This window comes from Catharus ustulatus, chromosome 6, assembly GCF_009819885.2.
Source record: "Catharus ustulatus isolate bCatUst1 chromosome 6, bCatUst1.pri.v2, whole genome shotgun sequence".
Taxonomy (NCBI): Eukaryota; Metazoa; Chordata; class Aves; order Passeriformes; family Turdidae; genus Catharus; species Catharus ustulatus.
Window position 1 is genome coordinate 33,369,887 of NC_046226.1, and position 25,658 is coordinate 33,395,544.

The following is a 25,658-nucleotide window of genomic DNA, read 5'->3' on the forward strand; positions in this document are numbered from 1 at the left end:
AAAGCACCCCGCCTCCTCCCCGAGCCGCGGCAATGGCGGCGCGCGCTTCCCGCCCCCCCCCCGAACCGCGGCAATGGCGGCGCGGGGCTCCCGCCGGCTCCCCGAGACGCGGCAATGGTGACGCGCACTTCCCCCCCCCCTCCCCGGGCCGCGGCAATGGCTGCGCAGGGCTCCCGTCGGCTCCCGGGGCCGCGGCAATGGCGGCGCTTCCCCCCCGTCGGCTCCCCGGGCCGCGGCAATGGCGGCGTGGCCCCCCCGCGTCCTCCCCGAGCCGCGGCAATGGCGGCGCCCCCCCCCCCCCCGTCGGCTCCCCGGGCCGCGGCAATGGCGGCGCCCCCCCCCCGTCGGCTCCCCGAGTCGCGGCAATGGCGGCGCCCCCCCCCCCTCCTCCCCTGGGCTGCAGCAGAGGAGGAAAGAGAGCTCTCCGCCTCCTCTCTCCCCGCCCCCCGTGCTGCCTGCAGGGAGCCAGGGCAAACACGGTAACACTGTAACAATTGCGAAATGCCGGCTTTTACTGGCCGGTGCTTGGCTCGGCACTCTGGCTGGCATGTCTGGGGTTGTAAATGTCAGAAAATTATTAATATATTAGCCGCACCCGACTATTAGCCGCACTTCCGGGTTTCCACCAAAATTTTTGTCAAATTGCTGCGGCTTGTATTCGTGAAATTACTGTAATTGATTTAGTTTACTTCTAAGATACATCTCTGAGATGTGATTTGCAAATCAGAATACTCCATGTAGAGGCCAGTTAGGCACTGTTTCTGAAGAGGAAGCTAACCCCAATGTAGTTGTCCATAGTGACAAGAAAATTGTAGCATGAGATGCTTAGCCTTGAAAGATCCTCTGAGGAGACCTGACAAACTGACTGGCAAAAAACAGTCTAGAAATACTGTACAGCAGAAAGGAGGCAGTTGGTGGCACTCTGAGAACAAAACCTGTTTCACACAATTTATAAACAAATTAGAAACAAAAGAAAGTCTTTAACATGAGGAGGAGGGTATGTGGTGAAATAAGATCCTCTAGGTATAACCCAGTATTTCTAAGTCAAGTTTGCTAAGTTAGACATAATCATTATTTATAGAAGGGAACAATGGAAGTTGAGGGAGTGGGAAATGACATGTATTTGATGACGCAAGTGTTAAGATTGGTCGTTTTAACTACACCAAGACAAGCAACAAAGCTCTCTTAATGTTCTAATAATGTAACACATACTAAAAGCTAGGATTCAAGCTTGTTTCTGGAAGGACATACTTTCAGGGGCTTCTATCTGCCCTAAAGTCTTAGTAGGCAAGAGAGCTCAAAATACCTTGATGCAGACTGGGTAGTAGCATCTCCATTTATTAAACAAATCCTGTCTGAAAATTCCCAACATTCATTATTGCTTGTCACTGGATCTTCTTTCTGATAGTCCTCTCACAACTTGAACATCAGGCTGAATGAAGAATTCTTAATGAGGAGAAAGATCTTAAATTATGTATATGTATATACATTCCTTCAAAGATCTGAATGTCTACATTTTCTAGTTAGCTGTGATAGAATTTACCCAGGATTTTCTCTCAATAAAGCCATGCTAGCTACTTCAAATCAGCTCCCTGTCTTCCATGTGCCTTAACAGGGCTTGTAGGAGGATCTGTTCCATGATCTTCCCAGGCAGTATTTCCCAGTTCCTCCTTTCTATCTTTTTTTAAGGTGGGTAAAAGTGTTCCCTTCTTCCAGTCACCTGGGGCTTCATCTTACTGCCATGACTTTTCCAATGCCATGTACAGTGGTTTAGCAATTACATCAGCCAATTTCCTCAGGACTCTGGGATGCATCTCATTAGGTCCCATAGACTTATGTATGTCAGGTTCCTGAGGTTCCTCAGGTGGTCATGAACCTGATCATCCCTTAGAGTGGGGCTTAATTGTCCCTCTGCCTTAAGGTCCATCCATTCAAGTATGAGCAGAGAGGTTGCCAGTGAAGACTGAGGCAAAAAGCTGTTGATTGCCTCAGCCATTTCCTCATCTGTTGTCTCCAGTTTGCCGGTTGCTGATCAGGAGGGATATGCTTCCCTAACCGGCTCTCTAATATCTTATGTGAATAGTAAAAATACTGAATTTTTATTTTTCCCCTCAGAATGTATTTTAAACCAAGTGTTGGCTTTGGATGGTGGTTTCTAATGCTTTTGCCTTTACTCACACCAGAGAGGCCTGTAGCTTTTGCAGCACAAACCTTACACTGAGGATTTTTGTAGCTGAAATAAAGTCTTCATGGAAAAAAGAGTATTTACTCACCGCATGACATTTCTTGTGAGAAATTTTCTTACTGCATGACATTTCTTTAGAGAAGTCCAGTAAAATTTCTATCAAATGGTTTTCTTTTCAGAATATTGCCCCCTAGTTAGTGAATTGCAAGTCTGCCTCCCTTTGTGCCGTAGAAGAAATCATTGTTGGCCATTGTTGGGTTTGAAACAAAGGTTTTAGAGGAAACCATTATTTCTTATTATTTCCTGTTGTAGTATGTTTGATTCATAGGTTTTCAGGGCAACTAGTTGTTCTGTGCTATTTCAGTTAGAATGTGACCTTATATATTTGTTACTGAAATTAGGAAATATGCCAACTCTGAGTATGAGGAGTTGTGCAAACTGAGGAGTGGGGTATCCCTATGTTTTTGAGGTAAGGTTTTGAGTAAGTTTTGCATACAGTATATTTTTTGCTATTAATTGCATCTCTGTTCTTTTTAAGATTCCAGATTCCATCATCTCTCGTGGTGTTCAGGTTCTCCCACGTGATACAGCCTCCCTCAGTACTACTCCTTCAGAATCTCCTCGTGCCCAAGCCACCTCTCGCCTCTCCACTGCATCCTGCCCAACACCAAAAGTAAGTACATTTATGCCTTGCAAGCTCCATGCTCAGCCCTGTGATCCATCAGGTTAATGTACTGCCTCTGCTGAACAAGGTTGGTTCGCATGCAAGGTTGTGTCATTCTACAGGATAGATAAATGCAGGACAGTGTAGCTCGTTCCATGTGCACTGTTGCACAGTTTGACCTGTGGGTCCACCAACACCTTATGGTTACTGAAGCTTCATGTTACCTCTTGTAATACTGATCATGAATATGAAATTGTTAACTGAAGCTTCATGTTATCTCTTGTAATACTTATGAATATGAAATTGTTAGCACCTTGAATGTATTTAGTATCCTTCAGTATCCCCAGGAACATAGATAATCCTGCCACTGAGTAACAACACTAGGAAAATAGTCTTTTGTCAAAAAAAAATCTGAAAATTTCTAGCCTGGGCTGGGGCAGATCTGTGCCCCACTTTATTATTGTTCAGTTTAATACTTTCAAACCATCTGGCTTTGCTCAAACTTAGATATTTGCTGCCTGACATTTGGAAACAAAAAATAGCCAAAATTTAATAGAAAGAAAGTTTTAATGCCAACCTTGTGGGACAATTATTCAGTTCTTAGTGATTAGATTTAATCATTGAGGTGAACTCTATATGTTTACTTTTTATCAAGCTTTAAATAGCATACATCAGAAACTAAGCAAATTGACCAGTGGCAAGGTCTGTAATGTTTACTTTCAACAGAATTCCTTTCAGCAGAAGAAAACTGTCTAAATTTACTTTGTACATTCACATCACAAAGGTCTTTCTGTGGCACCAGATGCTGACATAGTAATAAACCAGTAGCAGATGGCAAATAATAACATTCTTCCTTATCTAACTCATGATCCTTGAAGATTATTCTGCTTGCTAAAATGATTTCCAGCATCTGCTAGTTCTTCTCTCCTACTGTCTCATTCTTTTCTGTCAGCAAACAAGATTTATGGGCAACCACCCATAGAAATATTTTGCTTCAACCTATGGGATTGTTTTATGCAGTACTTACCTCCACTGTAATAGAATCAAAATTATTCTGATGGACAACCAACTTGAGCTTCATTCTATAGCCTACTTATCTTAAGATTGATCAGTGAATTCTATCTGTAAGCATCTCCTTTAATTTTTTCCTAAAAAAATTGAATCTTGTCTGATGGCTTAAAAATAAAAAAATGGAGCTACAAATGCTCAGAGCAGAAGAGCAAGACAAAACAGAGAAACTGCACTGAGCCTTATGGCTGTTGATAAAACAAAATTGTCCAAAGAAAACCAAAGGTGACCAGTAATAGGCATTAATAAGGGACAGCTCTACTGAAAAATAGCTCTGGATGATTCCTGTATATTTTCAGGTAGTTTATTACAATGGGAAGGAGTAAAACCTATCTGTTAGGAAGCAGAATGCAGGCCTCTAGAATGTCTTGGCAGTATCTCTGATTGAGATTGTCAGAGATTACAGAAGGAATGTACTAGAAATTTGAAACAGATTGAAAATCTGAAACTCTGGGCAATTAGTGGAGATGAGCTCGTGTTATAATTAGATCATGCTTGGTATTTCATGTTGAGACCTGCTTTTCATGTATGACTGCAAAATCAGGTTTTGTTCAAAATGTGAGACTACACCACTTTTATAACAGGAATTGCCATGCAGCATCTAGCTAGATTAGATCTTCTGTGAGGTGTTTGATGGTGGTTTGTTATAAACTGATATATGGAAAAATATTTTCAAAAAACCCAACTGAAAATATATACTTGACTGGTGATGGCATCTGTTCCTATTATTTAGAGGTTGAATCTTGCACATAAGCTTCTTTACCACTTAGAGAGTTCTTGGTTCATTTTATGTATTACTTTTGAAAAAAACAAAGAAACTACCCAATTTCTTTTTGTTCAGTCCTTTACAGTATCCTCAAGTTTTCATTCATCTGAATTTATCAAGAAATGTGGTTAATTCAGATTCTTCAAGATTATCCATGTGTCTAAATGTCTTCACTTACTCTGTTTTTCCTTCTGGACCCTGCCTTTCTAATAATATAATATGAATTAAGTTTATACTGGTCTCTTGCCCACACAATAATGAGAATAAAAGTAAGTTGAACTTCTGTATCCAGGTGACATTCCAAGGTTGTTTTTAATCTCCAAGTGTGTATCTTTTCCAAACGCTCATTTGCTGGTTAAGGAACTCATTTCAGGACTCCAAAACATGTATATAATTATATGAAACAAAGATGAGGAAGTGTCAGGGGAAAAAAATTATTTGATTTTACTTATTTTTGGAGTGGTGGTCTAGCCAAAGATCGAGTGGCACTATATTTCTTTGTCAATGGCATATTCCAGTTATTTTTTGTACCATTTTCGTGTTGTATTTTTTTGTCCTAAGTGTACATGAACGCTTACATCTCTTTTACTGAATTTGCTGAATAACAGAAAACTCTATGTGTCTCAGAAAAAAAAAAACCAAGCTTCTGCAATGATGGGAGCACCTCTATTAAATGAATGTAAGTAGCAGGCTACTAATGCATGAGGATATTGGAGCAAAGGTATGGGAGAACATGTTTCTAATGCTCCTGATTGATCTTTTAGAAGATTTTACCTTTTTATAATCATATTTTGGAAAACCTAATGTTGTTTTGTATACAACCAGATCATGTAGACAAAATACAACATCAAATTGCAAATTTGGTTTACTGTTTACAACTTACCATCCATGTTTTCTGAAAATCTCTGTTTCTAACAAAGTACTAAATGCTAAATATTGAATTGGAACCTGGGTATTTCAATCAGTCTTCATAAATGTAATTTCTTGGTAAAAGAAGTAATTATATTTCTCAGGAGATAGGAACTTTTTAAGGGAAATTGCCATTGGGACTTCTCCGTGTCAATGATTAGGTACAGGCCCCAGATTAAGCAAACCAAATTTTGTTAGCTTTTAATAGATCTCTGTAGAACACCTTTCTTGTTCTCTAAATTGTATTTGAGTTTCAACACTGCACAGAGTATTTAAACCATATTTGTAGTAGTTGGACTCACATATAAAGGCAACCTAAGCTTTACTCAGAGGAAAATTGCACTAACAATCCTCCCTTTTTCAGTCATTCAAGTATAAAGTTTATAGTGGTTGTGACATATTTTTATCTTGTTCAATATAGTTTTCATTGTTTGAAAGTTTCGCAGCTTTCTTAACATGGTTAGATGAATACTCACATGACAGAAGTTTAGGATGACACAGTGTGGCTTACAAGTTTTTCTTGTCATTCCAGTAGCTGCTCAGATTCTCAGATCTCACTATGTTTTTGTCTGTGTTCGTGGTTGGCATTTTCATGAAGTAAAATGCAATATTCTTTTCAGACACAAAAGCAGTAGGGGTATCTAGGGTAAATTAATTTTACAAATACGGACTTTTTCTTTTTCATTACTGTTGATTCTTGTGGGGTTTTTTAAGTTTACAGTGCAAAACTTTTGATCCATAACTTCAGATAACTTAAAAGAATATATCCAGAGCAAATGACTGAGTCATTATTTCAAACTTTGACTTTTGTTCTACTCATAGGGGGTTCATATTAATATAAAAGAAAATTGCAGTTTTCAAGTTGAAGTCTTCACTTCTCCCATACATAAATGATGTAATCAGTACTTAATTTTTGGAAACGTTGTGTGTCAGAGTCAAAGGAAGCAGATTTAGAAGACCAAGGACAGGTTTTTAATTATCACCAGGAATTCATTTCAATGACAAGAGATGTTCAAAGTATTTCACTTTGCACAATCATCAGTCTCACTGAGGTTCAGTTCTTTCACTTCAATGTGCAAAGTTTCTTTCAGTGTTATCTTTGATCATGAGGGATCCTAAGGAACTTGTTATAGTGCTTTCAAGATGAGAGTGTGGGTTTTTTTTCTGTCTTGCTACTTCATTCCCTTCACTCCTTACATTTTGCTTAAGAGAAAGTTTCTCTCTACCTTACTTGCTAGTTTTCTCTCCCTTCCCTAGCTATCCATTGTTTAGTTACACTGAACCAGACAGAACCCTCGGTAGTAAGTTAGATCCTTACAGGTTTTTAGTTGCAATAGATAACTTTTTATTCCTATGTAATGGAAGTTTATAGGCTCTATCTTACAGCTAAAATGAGCAAGCAAGTCTACTTTTCAGAATTTTTTTCAAGTCTAGCAAAACACCTATTCCCTGCTCCATTCATCAACACCTTCTTTGTAACAGTACATTTAATTCTGCTTTCTGTTACTTCCTGTCTCCTATGAAGAATTATTGTCTTTATCATTCATAAGTAGACATTGGCCTAAAGACCTAATATTTCCAATGTAGAAAGAATGACATGTAATTTATGTAAATGTTCCAGTTGCAGAGAATTTCTGAAATGAAATAACCTAGAAAAAATACTTTAAACCTTTTTTGAAAGAAAAAAATGCTGATGAAAGTTGTTTCTGTGACAAAAAAACTCTGATTATTTCAGTAATTTCTCATGCTTACTGCTAACAAGAAATTATCTGCCATGAACCACCACTTTAATATTAAATGGGTACATTGGCATCCACACAATTAAATGAGTTACAAATTAATGCTAATCCTAAGTCAAATTTATGTTTTCAGTCCAGTGTTTTTCCAGTATAGAATTGCTATGTGAAGTAAGCAGATGGGAGCAGGTGGAGTTGGAAAGATGTTTTTGTCAATTATTGTTGTTACAAATTTTTCAGTAGAAATATTCAGTATTTATAATTAAAAGAAAGATCAAGTTCCTTACCAGAAATTCTTGGTTAATAATAACATGCTGTTGAAGATGTGTTTTGGTAAGCAGTAGTTGTATCAACAGTGTAGATATTTTGTCATTTGAGTGCATAATTTTTTTCTTCGATTCTTACTGTTTCTTCTTAAGATGGACATCAAAGTGAAATATGGCAAGTATGTTAATGTATTTTAAAGTTTGAATGCATACACTGAACTTTCAAGTGAATTTTGTTTCCTTCTTATTTATGAAGTTTGCATAAGCTGAAGTTTTTCTACCTAGGAACTTGATTGAGTAAGTAGCAAGTGCTTTGGCATGGCTGTTTAGCTGTGATTAGGTTGAGGAGCATGGAAAAGTACAAATAATGTTTTAATTGTTGCAGGTGAGATCATACTCCAAACACTGCAAGGGTTTCTTGCTTTTTCTTGTAAAAATACACACAGATATAGTTAGATACATGTTAATGCTAAAACTTCCAATGTTTTTGTGATTATTTCTGGGTTTAATTTCCTCTTAGTTTTTTCCAATGTACATTCCAGAATTTCAGAAAATTATGTTTAGTAAAGAGAGGTGCTAATAGAATGTATATCTAAGTAGAAAGCAACCACAGTTGCCTTAAATGAATCCTGCTTCCTAAAACACATCAATCTACTGTATCCTCCTGGGTTCTTCTCCATACAATGCCACAGTGGTTTTTAGATCAATTACTAATTAGGATACTGGAATATTTTCATACAGTCATTGCCTTTTTCCCTCATTGTTTAAAGTGTGTTGTCTTGGCAAAACATTTGGATCATTGAGCCCTATAAAGTCTTATTTTTAGTTTACAATTTGGTAATTGTTAGTTATCAGCACGCTGTAGCTTCAAAAGTGAGACGTAACTAAGAAAGAAGCAGCTTGGTTACTTGGGATATTCAAAATCCCTCAAATATATCAGTTAGATACTAAAATTCTTTCAAAAATGGAAGATACACTTTTTAGGGAGTCAAAAACTTCAGGGATAGTCTTTTGGAAATTTTTGTGAGTACCAAAATAGGCTCATAAACAAGTCAACTCTGGAGAAGATGGACTGGGGTAAAGTGCAGGCTGAATATTGAATTCCAGTAGAATTACTTATTTGTTGCAGCTTTCTTTATTGAATACATGTCCTTCAAGTGGGACTTTATTTATTCATACCTGGAGTTGGTGTTGAATAGTGTAGCAGCACCAAAATACAGTTTTCTCCCCTTAGTCATAGTGAAAAACTGTTTTAGAGTAACTGGGAATTAGCTTCAGATCTAGAACATCCAGAACAATACTTGCAGTCGCAGAATCAGCTACTTTTCAGACCTGTTATAGATTGAATCATACAAAGAAGATCCAATGTGCAAAAATTCTCTTAATAACTAGTTGATATTTATTGAGCTACAGAATTTCATTTTTTTCCTGAGCCCAGTGTAAGCTTTCAAACAGGTAAAAAAAGGTTACTCAGTCTTTCCCTGGAAATAGGTTTTCTTTCAAATTGTTCTATTCTGGATGTGTATTCCTTCAGAAGAGAGCAATCTTTCAGCATATACATCCTGGCTCATACATGCATTGCACGAGTTTTAATCTCTGTGTGCTAACACTGTATCAGATTGCCAGTTCCTTCTTGAAATGCTTTTTTTAATTAACTTTGGGAGCAAGAGTTTTCATTTCTTACTATGCTGTCTTCCAAGGCCAAGTGTTTTTTTTTTTAATTCTGGTAACTTCAATTTGTCATTTCTTTAAGATGGGGAAAAGATGTGCATCCTTCTCACATTAGAAGCCTTACAGAAATCTTTTCCATTCCTATCCTAAACAAATATCTGATTTTAATTCTTATGTAACACAAGATGAGAGTTAAATGGTTTAGATTTCTTTCACCAACCACTATGTAGTTACATCTGTCTTCCATCCAGTGTCTTCAAATTACTGTGCATGCACCTCTACAGAAGGTTTGCAGGCTACATTTTCAATATGTCAGGTTCTGGTTTTGCCACTGATGCTTGTTGAGTTTGTTGGCACCTGGCCTTTTTATGTCTTGCTGAAAATGGCATCAGAAAAATATTGACTTCCCTTCTCCATTCAACCTTTCTTCCTTGGGACTATTTGTTCCTATTACATATGTCAATTGACTGAATCTTGTTTCTTCATGAAAAATAGTTTCAAGAGTAAAACTGTGCATCCTATAGGCTGAATTTTCATATAGTCTTATGTGTGTAGGAATTTGGTTTTCTTTTGTTCTTCTTCTTTAATGTCTTAGTCCAGTCATACATTAACTTCATTTAATCAACAACTCAGCTACGGGCTTCTAGTCCTTCGCTGACTCTTGATGTAACAAATAATCCACATAATTTATTGCTGTATTCTTTTCTGATGAAATAATCAGCAGTTTTAAAAATGTACCTGTAAGGACAAACAGCAATCTTGTTAGTTCTTTCTTATTAAACAATTTAATGATGGTGTAGCAAAGTTCAGTGCCAGATATTATAGGAGAGGTAGGTGATGCTAATTTAGAACAAAAAGGCTTTCATATCTATGTATTCAAGGGCACAGAGATACATGAATTCAGTATTCTGTCTAGAATCCATGTGTGTGTACCCAGCTGGTCAGGTCAGAATAGCTTGAAATGATGTAGAGGGTGTAGAGCACCAGCTATGAACTTCTCCACAACTTCTCTAGCATCCTTCTTATGCCATTATCCATTATCTCAGTGTTGGATGCATCTTTTATACTCTTTAGAAACTGACAGTAAAGGGAATAGTTGTCTCTCCATCTGGTTTCACCTCTTGAATATGTTACATGTTCTTGCTGTATTGTGTTTGTCTTATGTAAACCTGCTCTTTGTCATTCCAATTTCATCTCAGCAGCTCAACTCTGTTTTGGCCTGTAAATCATTTTAGGTTGTCTGATTTTACTGATTGGGTATCCCCAGAAGCTGCATGAAGTGCTGTGCACTAAATGAAGCTACCAATCTGCATGCCATCAACATTTTTATGTTCCCTCTGTTATGCTTTCTGGTGCTTCCCCATCCACACATGTCCTTCCTTTTCTCTGCCACTCTTATTATGTCTATTAGACATTCAAGGAGGGTTCTTATGCTGAAGTCTATATTACCTTGCTATTGAAGCAGGTATGTCACAGTTTGGTATTGTGTCATGCTTCTACAGTTTTTCATCATCATCATCATCTGCATTTCATGCACATGTATGGTGGTTTTGGCTGGGACAGAGCTGGTACACCCCTACAGCGAGCAGCAAAAACCAAAAACAGCCACGAAGGAGCAATAGACTAATACACAGTCAGGCAAGTGAGCCCTATGACAGTCACAGGAGCCTGGTGGTTATTAGCTGAACAGAAATAACAGCTATAAATTCAATCTAGTACATTTCAATCAAATCTCAAATGCTTTGAGCCCCATATATGGTGCCAAAAAGTCTGTTGTGGTTTAGCCCCAGCTGGCAGCCAAGCCTTCTGAAGCTGTTCACTCTCTCCCCCAGCCAGTGGGATGGGGGGGAGAATCAGAAGAGTAAAAGCGAGAAAACTTGTGGGTTGAGATAAGGACAGTTTAATAGGGAAAGCAAAAGAACACGCTGGCAAAGCAACACAAGGAATTAATTCACTACTTGCCATGGGCAGGCATGAGATCATCAGCCATCTCCAGGAGAGCAGGGCTACATGACTTGTAACAGTTATTTGCGAAGAAAAACACCATCATTCCAAATCTCCCCACCTTCCTTCTTCCGTCAGCCTTACATGCTAAGCTTGACCCTACCTGGTGTGTGATGTCCCTCTGGTTGGGGTCAGCTGTTCCAGCTGTGTCCCATCCAAATTTTTATGCACCCCCAGCCCACTTGCTTTTTGGCTGAGGAGCAGAAAAGGCTTTGATGATGTTGCAAGAACTGCACAGCAGTAGAAAAACTGTCTCTATATTGTTGACACTATTTCCAGCACAAGTCCAAAGCATAGACCTGTGCCAGCTACTGTGAACGTTATCTGTACCCCAGCCAAAGCCAGCACAATTGGCAACTGAAGGTAGTCTAGCAGCAGGCAGTTATGTGTGCACAGGACACACAAAAAGCTCTTTCAAGGCATGCATGTTCCAATGATTAATGTGTTGTCAGCAGTAGAAGTTTGCTGATTTCATCACAGAAGTAACATCTGTCTGATAACATCTATCTGATGCAAGATGTGAGAGAAGCAAGAATCTGAATCACAGACGCTGCTTTTCTCATGATGTAAATATGCAATTCCCTTCAAGTATAAGTTTTTTAGCAAGTGTACTAATAGTCCCTGGAGTCCAGTTTCACCCTTGAAAAGGGTTTTAGAAAATAAGAGTTGAAAGTAAATGGCACCTACTGGTTCTATGATCTTAATTCCTATTTTGGGCAATACCTAATATTATTTAACATTATAATATGTGATACCATCAAAGATCAGCAAAGTAAAAATGTTTTTTCCCTTCTGCACAGCTGTCTCAAGCCTTGTTTTAGAATCTCACTATTGCATTGATCAGTCTGCTCTCGGTTGCCTTTTAAATTAAATAGGCCAACCCTTTCCTGTATTCATTCCTTAGCCAGACAAAAGGGATGCATAAAAATTTTCACATTTCATTTTCATTAATTAACTGAGTCAAGCTCTCTCATTTTTATCCTTTAAAAAAAACTCATTCCAAAGTTCTTACATGCTGAAATTAATTGTCCCTATTTCGCTCACCAATTTAGTTTCATTTTAAAAGGCAAAATGTGTATTATCTCTTTATAGGGGGTATTTATGAATATGGTAGAATTTGATTTCTTCAATTAGTTTTCAACAATATGTTTGAAAGACAAGTAAGTTGTTTTTTTGTTTCTGATCACTTCCATGCCATCATTGCATGTTACTGGATATGAATTTCTGTAGGCATTTATTGATATTTACATTTACCAAAACCTACATGCATTTCATTATGTTAGTTTTTATTTAAATTAGCAATAGTGGCGAAAGTCTATATGGAAAAAGTCTATGAGAAAATAGGGATCCTTAAGGTGAAACATTCAAAGTACTTACACTTGGAACATATTTCTTTCCAATGCCTGTGCTGGAAATAGGGCCTTTCTCGATTACTTTACAGTAGATTTATGGAAATTGTTCTGTAAGAAACAGTAAGAGGTTTTGGCAAGATTTCAAACCAACTGCTGGCATTTTTTCAAATTTGCACCATCCATTGCAGTTTATTTCTTGAGACTGCTTTTTTTCTTTTATATGTAGTTTTTCAAAATGTGAGGAGCATCTTTGAGCAAGGAGTTCTTACGTGTTTGCATGGCAGTTCTTTGCAACACAGTGTTTGCTTTATGAATTTTGTAGACAACCTCATTGGACAATGGTTTCACTCAACAACACTTAGTATGGACAAAGATTGACCTTGGCCATTTACCAGGTTATTGTTAGGCCACTTAAAGGTCATATTGTTTTAAGCTTCTGAAAAGTGAATTGAATACCAGGTCTTTCCACCTTAACTTAATCTGATGTTGTCCTCTCACTGCTTTGTTTCCTGTGGTTTTAGTGGATACACCCTTTTCCAATACCCTTACCAGCCCTTCCGCTTCCCTTTTGTAGTTGGACTCCTCAGGATGTATAAATGTGAGGAAAGACATGTGACAAGATTTGTTTACACAGATTTTCCAAGCACACCTCTGTCTAGTCTAAAGGTTAAAATACAGACTGTTACAGATATTTGAAAAGAAAACTTAAATGCACTTGTCCTCTTCCCTTTAAAGTCCCACTGCCCCATCTGTTTTCAGAAAGGTGAGATCTCCTTGTTACACTGAGCCCCAGTGCAAACATCTCTCCCTTAATTTTGGTGCTAGAAGTGGTCAAAGAGAGCAGATACTTGCTTTAGAACCCTACCAGAGAGCTGGTTTGCTTTATCATCTACCTGTCCCATCATCAGGTCACTTCTAAGTGACTTCAGTGGTGCAACAGTTTTCTCTGTGACCATGAAGGTATCTTTGACAGGAGCTAGCTTAGTGTCTAAAAGTGTTCAAAGAACTGTGTCTGCCACTCTATGTGCTATAACCCTATATCTGCTGCAGCTTTTAAAACTTAAGTTCAGCTTACGACAGCAAGGCAAAAAAGCACATTCTGAAGTGAATTGTCAGTTTGGGAAAGGTATATAAAAAGAATACAAAACTTCACCGCCTGGGATAGGATGTTTTTATTTTTTCCTTAAACACGATCTTTCCTGCTTGCCAAGACAGATTTCTGATGTATGGGATAGGTGTTTGTGTTTTGAAAAACTCTACCAGGAGGATGAGGTGCGAATTCTGCTTTCTTTTGTAGGGCAAGCTAGAGAATCACTGAAGATGCAGGAATAGGTGAGAAGCAAAATGTGCCAGCAGACAGTGAAGAAAATTATCAAATTGGTCTGAAATGAGAGGATTGAAAGTATTGAATTGGCGAAATTGGTTGTAAAGGTTGAGTGGTAAAGGTCTGATATAGACCGAGCAATATTTGTGCCTCTTGAGTGATGAAGCTGCAGGACTTAGTTTGAAGAGTAAGAAGTAGCTTGGATGCAGGAGGTAGCAATGGCATTATGAGAAAAGGAAGGGCTATGGTCAGGAAGAAAGGCAGCATTGAGCAGATAGAAGGGTTTGCAGAATTTCAGCTGTGTGACAGGAGAGTTGTACAACTGTTCACTGCATAGTGGCAGTAAGGACCCAGCTCTCATATGCCCAGATCTCTAGTTTAAATGAGATTTAGGACTTTAAGTCACTACAAATAGAGGCACACTATGTATTGTTTGTATTTATTGTAGTCTGTCTTGCCCTGGCTATGTGTTTTGCTTACCCACTTTTATATTTTATTTCTGAACATTATATTTCACTGAAGTCAATTGATATTTTTAAAGAACTGGTGTAAAATTACTGGTGTACAAAATCTCTTATGTAAGGACATGGTTGCATTATCTTTGCCATTATGTGTGTTAACAGAGCATTTGATCTAGTGATGGTACTAGTTTGAAAACAGTAAGAAAATTGCAGTAATTTTTACCACTGCTTGTTCCACCTGCACTGTGTTTATGCCTACATCTGCACATGGAACAGTGTGAGTAATAGTGCCCATTTGAAAAAAAAATTGTGGGTGACGTGAACAAAATTTGAGATGGTTTGATAATGATGTTTTATTGGCATCCATAAGCATTCACATACATTACGCTTTTTTAGGTTTAATGTTATCAAGAAGTGCAGCAACCTTAATGAATCTTCTATGCCAAACTGCAGTATAATGCACAGGCATGAATATATTTATTGGCTGAGAATGTATGTCGTTGTTACGGGAGCCTGTATTCCCTTTGTTTGAAATATTCCCCATTTATTTAAGAAGCCTCTAATTGGTGTTTGTCTGGCATAAAACTGCAGAAGTAAAAATGCTTTCAAGTGCAAATCTATTTTTTATGTATGGATGTAAAATTTATACATAATGCATTTTTTAACTTAAATTGATTTGCTACTATATTAAAAATATATTAAGCTCTTTGTTTGCAGTAGAAACTGCTCATTTGATGTAGAACATTGTTCTTATCAGAGAAGAGAATTCAAGTTGAAGTTTGGATTTCTGTATCAGAATTTTCCACTCCTAATTAGGCAAGGAAGGGTTGTAAATCATGGCAGTATTGTATTATATGGTATTTGGAAGTTGACAGTCACTGTCCCCACCACCAAAGTTGTTAATAAGTAGTATGTAGTTACTTCACTAATTAAAATTACTTCTTGCCAGACATCCAATATTTATAGTTTCTTTATTTTTTTTAATTGGATGTCACTACACTTCTTTTCAATTTGTTGCATACCTTGAATTCTATTAATATTTTCTATGGTCAGAAAATGCATTTTCAATCTTCATAAGTTTAAATCTCCTTTGCATTCGGCTCCCATATGTGATCTGGCCAATACATAAGATTTTTGTTCCTGACCAGCTGATGTGAAGTCATTGCTGGTTGGTTTATACTTTTGAGATATGTTTCTCTGTTAATAGGAACTCTGTGAGAACTTGTGTGAGAGATTTCAAGAGCATTTATTTGGCACACAATGGTATAATAATATAGACAGTATAGCTTTTGTAGTTTCTCTTCATCAACTGGACCTCATTCTCTTGTTGAATGCACTTTATCAACTGGAGAAATCTCCAAGCTTTTGATAAAAAATTCCTGTTAGCTTCTAAACATCCCTGTTCTTTATATGTTGTATTCTTTCAAAGCTCCTTCATGTGGGGGCTGTTTGAATATATGCTGATTCATATTTAGTTTCTATTCTGGTATGTTTTTAATGTTTTTATTTCTTAATGCATATATCTTTAGGATCATTTTAATAGGTTTTTTGTGCTTTCACTTACCTTTTCACTGAATCACAAAACACCTCTTTAAACTGGACTGGAGCTTATTCCATTGTTTTTCTTCTGTGTTTTGCCTTGGCTAGTTGAATGGCCCTTGGAGTGGGGGGAAAAATAAAAGCAATTTGAGGGTATATTGTAAAATTCTGCTGAAGGAAGTGAACCAAAGTAGGAGCACCACATGTGCAGTTTTGCTCTAGATTTCCAAAACTGATCGTTCCTTTCTCAGCATGATTTCCTGGACTTTAAGATAAAGCAGTAACTGGAAGGAAGTAATGGCAGGTAAAACTGAAAAAACAAGGGAGGGCTTATTTTCTCCTAGGATGTACAAACTCGTGAGTGTCACTGCTTCACATCCAAAAATGTCTTTTAAAAGGAAGAACTTCATAAATATTTATTAACAGCATGTGGAGTCGCATTGACAAATATGATGCAAACAAGTTTCATGATTTGGGATGCAGAGGATATTCACTCCATTGCACTGCACATTCCCTAAGGCAACTTCTAAGTAAGGTTAGAAGCACAAGGGAACTTCCAGCTAAATGCAGTAGGAGGCCTTGGCTAGAAACTGACAGGGACTGTTTTTGTGGAAGGAAACTGAAAATGCTTGTCAGCACAGTTGTCAGGGTTATGTGGTATAACACACCTGCCAAAACATCTCTTTGCAGACTCAGTGATGTTCCACAAGTAATATTAATAGTTTTCTTTATTCGCCATTCATTTTTGATCTCTGCAGTAGTAATCAAGTGGTAGAACAGTTATGTTTTTCTTATGTGTACAGCAAATAATCTGAACTTGATTTGGAGGCTGTGTAGTATAATCTCTTACTTTTGATTATCATAATTGCAACATTGTGTACCCAGGTCATCAAATAAGGTACTTCATACCTTTTTAAACTATTGCTGTAAAAAATTCTATTGTGAGTTTTGCATTTATTCTATTTCAGAAGTAATTTGATTCATATCCAGAAGATGTCATTATGCACCATTCATGTGTTGCCCAGGATTTTGGAAAATAGTCTGACAGAGGTTTGGCTTTTTGGTGAATGTGGATGGGAAAACACTTTTCTGAAAGACTCGAGTCTTGCAAAATTCCAATTTCTTTGTTGGAGTGTAAGCAGGGAAACTTTAGAGTAGCACAGATAAAATATATTATCAGAAAGGGGAAGGAGTCTAAGATGGATAGTGTTAAATGTTTGAGGCTATTTCTCCTGTTGTGGAACTCTTCTTTTGAATAAATCCAGCAAAGCCAGAGTCTCAGATTAGGTAATTGTTCAGAGCTGTTCTGCCTTTATGACAAGTATAACTGATAGATTAGATATATTAGATACATGTTTAAGTTTAGGCCTTCTAAATACTTTTTTCTGGAGTAAAATCAAGGATGAAGGTAACAGGTTCATTTCTCATGTGCTCTGTAAAATAGAAGGTAGTGGAATAACACTGAAACCATATTCAAGACTTCTGCTTAGGAAACATTTTCTGTTCTCTCATCTTCTAACTAACCCATTAACCATATTTGAGCATTCCTTTTTGCTCACTGTTTGGTTCTGGTTTCCTTGCTTCCTAAGTTTTCTTCAGCTGGCTTCCTATCTCATTCTGTTCCAACTGTAACTCCAACTTGTTCTTCAGATATCAAGGTAGGGATACTTGTAGCTAATTTTTAGCTGTTAACTCCTGCTGTTATTCCATTGTGAATAAGAAAGGGATATAAATATAATGCATTTATAAACTGTCAGTGCATTATACCCCCCTAGTTTCCTGGAATGTTCCCTACATAGACCCTTCTTCCTTCACTACATTAAGTATCTTCATTCATCACCTTCAGAGTGTTCCAAAACCCTCATGTTTTTCAGGTAACATTTTGCCCATAACTATTTGATGTTGTTCCTCTCTCATCTCTTAATCCACTTATTTAGCTTGTGTTGTGATATAGATACTTTTGATCTTAGATGACTTACACACATTTTTCATCATAATCTTTTCTATTTACCAGTGTTCATCTGTGATGGGGTTCTTGCGTTAGCTGAGTTTCTGAAGAACAAGGAGTGCATAGTCCATGCCATTTTCTGAATTATAACTTCTAGATCATCCCACAGTTGACCAGAGAGAGATAAGGATATACCTGAATTCCTTTCTGTGGTATTTGCCATGAAAAGGATATGAGTTTTTATTCCTGCTGTCCCTTGCCTTCTTGGTAATACCCTATTTAATTCCCAGAACCGATGTAGTATAATTTGTGCAATTCTCATGTATTTCTGCTTCATCCCTTGAGAAGCATTCAAGTTGCACTTTGCAATGTTCCTGTAGAAAACGTGCTGTCGTTGTATATTAACTGTGCCATGGATGTAAGGCAAGACTTAGACTATCTCCTTGTAATTTGCATATGCAAGCATTTAGAACTTCATTGCTGGCAGTGTACACATCGTATATGTATATCTATATATATCTATATATATTGTGAAGAAAGACTAAATATTAGTTATATGCACCTGTAATATCTCCAGTCTAATTTCTAACTGAATCCTAAACCTTCAGAACAACTTGAGCAGCCACAATTGGTGAGTAATGCAAGAAAAACTTTTTCCCTGAGGGGCAATGCATATTGCTGTCACAACTTCTCCTCAAGTTTCTGTGTATGTAGCACTTTTCTTAATGCCCTAGTTCCATGTCATTATGTGAGATTATAAGCATTTATTTTTTCCTATTTCTCATTTTCAAAACAAAAATAAATGTATTATTCCGTTTAAAAGTTTCAAATTGATAAAATTAATTGCCGGTTTACTAGGTCATCTCATATTATCTGGGATGGTAGTACCTAACCAGGATGTTGGGGATGATGGTTTTTGTTCAGATAGGGAGCTTTTTCTCAATTAGGAAATACATAACTAATATGTAGTAACTCAGTTAAAACTGCATACTTTTTAATTGAATGTGTCTTCTAAAGGAGACATAGTTTATTTAAGAATGATGGTTTCTTCTTGGTCTGTATACTAGAATTGATTGGAGATTTTCTTGGAGTCCCATGATAACAGTAGTGTGGGTGTTCCACTTGAGAGTTCAAATCAGATGCTGTTTTAATGCCATAAGACCAGGGAAGGAAACCAGCAATTAACATAAATGTTTCCAGTGTATTGTGCTAGTGGACATCCTATCAGAATCAAATACTTAAATTGTTAAGATATTTTTTAGTTGCATTTTTTTCTTGAGAATCAAATGCAAATAAAAAACCAAAACTCTCAGTTAACTGTTTTTTAAAGAGGAATTTGTTTTGCATGGGTCAGGTAAAAACAAACAGGACAATTTACCTTGTGCCTTGCTACTGTGCTCCAGGGAGCATAAAGCATAGTTGAATTTCCATGGTTCATTCAATCTTTGGCTTCTGTGCTGAGATTTCTTAAAGACAGTTACTGCAATTTGAAAGGGTTCACCTCAGTTGTGTGGGATTTTATGTTACTTAAGATAATAAAACTTCCAGTTCAATCTTGGCTCAGACTAGTAGAATTTCACTAAAGTAATTTTTGTTGTCTTCTTCCTCTCTACTTTAAATGACACCTGTTCATTATATTGGTAAAAAAGGTATATTTACAGATTAATAAATTCTGAAAAAAACTTTTGCTGTAAATGAATGTTTTCTTTTACATGCTTCTAAAAATATGAAACCTTTTGAGCAGCTACCTCATTTGTTTCTTCCACCCTCTGCATCATTTAGGAAAAAGCATATATAATAAAGGAAAAGTAATCAGATGTTGGGGGTCATATATGCAGTGTATTTGAATATTTTAAATAAAAATCTAATGTTGGTCTGGCATTAAAATTTTCTGGTTGGGCAGCATAATTTTTAACTGGGAATCTTGATAGCAGTGGCTAAAATCTCTAGGCCTGGGTCAATAGAAATCTGTATTGCATTCTGTCAGGTATCAGTCTTGATACTTGCAGGCTCCCAGTTATAGCATACTCTGCTCATATGATTTGTAGAAGGTATAGGGGGTTTTTTTCTTCAGTTAGTGTTTTAGAATTTCATTATTCTTAATATCCAAAACAGATAAGTAACATGTATTCTTTCAAAAATGTTAGTGAATTCAGCATGTAACATATGTGCCATATTGGTAATATACTGAGAAAGAAATGATCAAAGCAAGCTTAAAATGCCATGATAAAGTGTCATTTATTCCAGAAATTAGAGTCTGTGTCTTTGTCCTCTAGAGGTGTCTCAGAGAGTCAAATTGATGTCTTGCATGTACTGCTAACTGATTGTGTGGAAATTTTTTTAAGTTCACTTTTTCTTTATTCTTCTGTCTTTTTTACCCATCTTCCCCCATTGTAGCAAATTAGACGGCCGGATGAAAGCAAAGGAGTTGCTAGTAGAGTTGGATCCCTCAAAGTAAATATGTTTCTAACATTTATTTTGCAAGTTTTCTTCTATAGCCTACACTTTTCCTTTTGAAGGGGGAGGTGTGGGGAGGGAGGGAAGGGGCTTTTCCATTTCTCACCATCACATCATTTTTATTTCAGTATTCTTATTGCTGTTGGGTCACATTTTGTTTGTTTCTGTGCTACACATAGAACAATCTGTTGAAGGCAGGCTGCCAGTTAAGTAGCTTTGGATGTCACTAGAAGTAAGACAACCTTTTTAAAGTGTCTGTAATTTAGTGATCATGATTAAACCACTTCTCTGATCTGCCTGTTACATGGAGAAGTGATTTACTCATCTTCAAACTACTGCTTCCCATCTTGAAACATAATTAAACTTTTATAGTGTTCACATTTTTGCATTTAATTCTGCAAAAGACCATTACAAGAGAGTTGAATATTTCATATATATATAGAGAGAGAGCCCTTAAATTAGAAAAAAAATCAAAGTAGATAAAGATCAAATGAAAGATATTCACAGGAGACCAATAAGAATGGAGCCGGTTTTGCTGATAGTTAGTGTATCTAAACTAGTACCCACCATATACAGTATTACACCCCCATAAATGGTTTTGCACCAAGCTGCTGATCATATGCTGTCCAAGCCATTTTGATCTCAAGATCTCTCTATTTCAGCTATCCAATTTTTTCATTTTTTTTGTACTTTATTTCCTTTTAGCACCTTCTCAACCACTAATTATTTATTTTTTCTTCTGCATTCTCCTTGCCTTTCCTGTCTTCTTGGTTTCTGGTCTTTTGTTTTGGTTTTGGTTTTGTAAGTCTATTGCATTTGTTCCAGGACAAGCCATCCTCTCTGTTCTCTAACACTGATCTACAGCTGCTCTTTGTGAAAATGTTATTTCACTGAGCACAAAGAAGGGGAGGGAAAGGATTAATTAAGCACCTCTTTCTGGTAATGCCTCCATTTAAATTGATCTTAGCATAGAAAAAGAAGCCAGTTGCTGCTTGTTTATACAAGTTCTAGCTAGAGGCATCTGTAGCATTCCTCACTGTCTGTGAGGCTTTATCTTTTCGTCTTGTGTTTTGGGAAGTTGCTTTAATTACAGTGTAGATGAGAGGAGCAGTGTACATGAATGAGGCTCTGTTTCAGTGGGAGACATCCAGGACCACTGAATTTACATGGATATAAATGCAGGACAGTCACAAGCTTCTGTGCTGTTTTTTTGAAAATTCTGTTCATGATTGCAGTGACCTGTGCATTTTAAGGCATGGGTCATCACATACAAATCTAGATGCATAATGCATGCATATATACAGAAGACGTAGATTATTTAGATGGTGAGTTTCACCAGTTATTATGATGACCCATTGATAGCTCATTTTGGATTAATGTTTCTTTATCTGATTTAATTCCATGGCCTAAAATATATGTGTAGACAGAAGATCTTCCTTATAGAAAAAGGGAAATCCTAATTGGGGTCCCCAAATATGAAAATTTACCTCTAAAAATTATTTTAATGGACATAACTTCTAGAACAAAGCCTTACTAATAAACAAGCAAATAAATAAATAAATAGATGAATAAACAGTGTAGCAGAGATTCAGTAGCTTTAGAATTACAGTTCCTTTGATTTTTCTATTTTTTTTCCTGAGGTGAAAAAGAGGCATGTTAAGCAAAGGTATCTTGCTTCCAAATTCCAGGTTTACTGAGCCTTGTATGTCTGTGTTGTTCAAAGCACTTTGATGTCTTGAAATGTTTTGGCAGAGGCAGTGAGAAATGCATTATGCTATGGTTTATTAAAAAGAAAATAAAACAAAACACAAAAATAAAGAGCAAAAGAAAAAAGGAGGAAAAAAATCTGTGACAAGAGAACAGGTTGCTTTTTCAATTCATTTTCTGATGTTTACATGTAGCTCCATCGAAAGCTGGAGGAGCTCAGAGATCACCCAGAAGGCAATGTCAAAGGATGCTCTCCCCGAGTAAATGTGCGATTTCACTTGGTGATCTGATTTTTTTTAAAAACTTCTGCTGGCTGGTAACACCAAATCTGATTGGTTTGTCCTCTCATTCCCATTTTCTTCCTTTCTCTCTCTATTTCTTCCTTTGTGTTTTCTTTCTTTTCTAGCTGGGGTTTCATTTTAATGTATGTGAGAAACCTGTCCTGATTGACAGAGTTTGTTGTAAAGAATATCCTACTGCATTTTAATGAATGCTAATCAAACTGCTTGACTTTACAGAGACTAAAAAAAAAAATTAAAATCCCTTTCCAAAATCGAAGTTGCATATCTAAAAGTTTCCTGAATATTAAACTTAGCAATGAATAAAACAGATACCCTTAATTTAAAGAATAAAGATATCTTCTGCTAGTGATTGATAGTCTTACCTGAACCAAAAACTATGGCTGATATAAGGTAACCCAAAAGCATATAGGTTCACATGTACCTCTGTCTTTGCCATCAGTCTTTTCAGGTCCCTGTTTTATCTCACAGAATAGGTCAATATTTGGTTGAATGACAGCTATGCAAAATTTGTTGCTTGTTTTTTTAGCAGACTAATGCAAAAAATACATCAGCATGTTTCTTCTGTGTCACATTTGTTCTTTAATGAAAAAACGTTTTGAAAAAAGAATTAGGATCTAGTATATCAGTCATGACACCCTATAAAGTCATCCAATTTTCACAGAAATATTTAATAAAGCAAGTCAAATCCAACATGACAATACAGATAGCAGTTCCTCTTGTTCAGTAGTTCATCTCATAAATTAAGAATAGCTTTTCAGCAATTCTATATCGAAGCGTCTTTAAGCCACGTCATTTTGCATACAATGGAAATTAGGAAAAAATTTGTAGCAGAGCAAATGTGAAAGTTAAGAACATTTTATCCCTCTGCACATCCATCCACTGAAGGGTCTTGCAGTAATTTCTTTGGATTCATGTCCTCTTTTGTCTTCCATTCACGATAATTGTTGTCATTCTCAGAACTATCATTCTAATGCATAATCCACTAAGGTTATACAGTGCAAGATAATTTTTTGTAATGCAAATTATTTGATAATTTTTGCCCCTTTTGGGTGCTTTTGCATATACATCTTTGTATCTGCACACTTGATTACTGCTGATTGTCAAGTAGAAATTCTTGAGCTTATAATCTTTTACAGGTCAAATACAAGGAAATCGAGCTGCTAATATTTGGAGTTTTCTGTAAATAAATTTGATTAAAGGACAGTATCTTTCTCCTGGCAAATCTTTCAGGAATCAAGTTTTGGGGGGAATAAGCTGTGACATATTTTAGATTTGGTGATAACTCAGAATCAAGACAAAGCAAGTGATTTTAAACTACTTATTCTTAAATTCCTGATTTAGTACTTTAAAATAAATACAAAGCCTGAAAAAAAATATGGCATGAAACATGATACTACAAAAAAAAATGTTCTAATCATACATTATACAGTGTCACGTGGGGAGAGATTTCAAACCAAAAGCTGTGACTACATTCACCATGACAACATGAGTTGTCATGAAATTGTCCTGTTCCTCTGTGCCACTTTATCTGTTATTTCATGACCATAGCCTCCATGATGGAAGTGAGTCAGTTAGTAGGGAATGTAAGTAAGGAAATAAATATTCCATATATCCTGCATATGCCTTTATGTTTCCTAAAACAAGCAGAACACATTGCTAAAATTTGCTGCTTTGTCACTACTGTTCTGATTCATGCAGTAATAATGGATGTTCCAGATAAGAGCATTTTAAAAGACAATATTCAAATGGCTGATCAAAGAGAAGAAATAGTGAACAATTGGAGAAAAAAAAAAAAAAGAGGAATCTTTTAATAGTTCAGTTAAAAAATAATTTTCATTTTTTCCATGCTGCTTTTGGAAAGGGTTTTAGATGTAGGTTTTTGATACTCCTACAGTGTGGCAAAAGTATTGAATAGTATGGGAGGGGGAGCATGTAGTATCTGATGGCCAGCCCCATAAGTGAAAACGAGATACCATTAAGGTGGAACCTTTATTCCAGAATGAATTGCAAAGACATTTCTTCCAGATTAAATTGAAAGGCCACTGGAAATATGTAAGAAACACTGGAATTCTGCAGACTATCACTGATGCCACCAGAAGTATAGAAAGCTTGCCAGATATCTGAAATAAAATTGCACTGAAAACATTTTTGAAAATTTAATTAATTTAGGAATTTTAGGGGTTGAGTAGTTTTCTTTTAATATCAACAGTAATGCATAGCCATTTACAAGGAAGTTATGCTGACCTAAGGCTTGGTTTTGCATTTCTTCCTTGAGAAGTTCATTCATCTTGCAGTTCTTTTAATGACTTAGTATTTTGACCCCTTGCAGTGACCAGTTTGACACCAAACTGTTTAGTAAACTTAGTGTTCACTTGGACATGGTAGCATTTCCCCCACTGCTGAATTAATGTAGCAGTAGCTAGTAAGTGCCATTGCTACTGACATAATCAGCAGGAAAGAGTTGATTTGGTTACATTTTATAACTCATAATGCTGCCCAAAATTGATACCCTTCTAGAAGTGTGGAATTGCTCTGAAATTCAACAGAACATCACTGCTTCAGTCTGTGCTTTGAAGATTTTTTTTTTTTAAAGATCTTTTAGCTTTTTGGGATTTTTTGGGTTTTTTTTTTTGGTTGGTTGGTTTTGGTTGTGGTGGGTTCTTTTGTAACTGTACAGGCTGCAAATTTTAAATGCAAGTTTAATTTCTGCAGAAAGATATTATGGAAAGCGCATGAGAAAAAAAAAATTATCCAAGTACAGAGTTCCCAAGTAATATGCCAAACAATTTTTTGCGGCTTTTAACCAGTAAGGTTCCAAGTCAAAGATTCTGGGTTTTTTAAGGAAAAACGTTCTCAGAATTCATAGCGGAAGCCAAATACATTTAATAGATTATGTTAAAAGAACTGGGATTCTAATTCTTCATACAGACCTGTGTGTCTCAGAATCTATCGTCTCCTGCACTCCTGCATGCATTTTCTCTTACTTTAAGTAACTTCTTTCTCTGGCCATGATGAAGGATTAAATTTATATGACTCTTATTCTTGATTCTAACATTGACTTAGTAACGAGCTCAGTCAAGCCAGTAAGGCCTTCAGACTGAAAGCAAATTACTCTTGCAGCATTTGAACCAGGATCTCATTTGGTGTAAATAGCTCTTTTAAAAGAATTCTCATGATGGCGAATTTCTGTGACTGACAATTTGACCCTTTAAATTTAATATTTGTGAGAGAAAAGAGCCCAAATGCCAGCACATTAGCTTCACCCAATATAATACATAGAAGTTGTCAGGTAACATACC

General features: G+C 36.6%; 1 protein-coding gene across 24 annotated transcripts in view; it reads left to right on the forward strand.

Annotated features, from left to right (window-relative positions):
* GPHN (gephyrin) overlaps positions 1-25,658 on the forward strand; it is a 276,586-nt gene that overhangs the window by 179,324 nt on the left and 71,604 nt on the right. For 10 of the 24 annotated variants that reach the window (XM_033063951.1, XM_033063956.1, XM_033063955.1 and 7 more), the window contains 2 exons: positions 2,724-2,858; positions 20,291-20,347. In XM_033063951.1, coding sequence (XP_032919842.1) covers positions 2,724-2,858; positions 20,291-20,347 — 192 coding nt within the window. Of the gene's footprint in view, positions 1-2,723; positions 2,859-20,290; positions 20,348-22,251; positions 22,324-25,658 lie in introns of all 24 variants that reach the window. The other 14 variants (XM_033063946.1, XM_033063950.1, XM_033063948.1 and 11 more) reach the window with 2 other exon arrangements.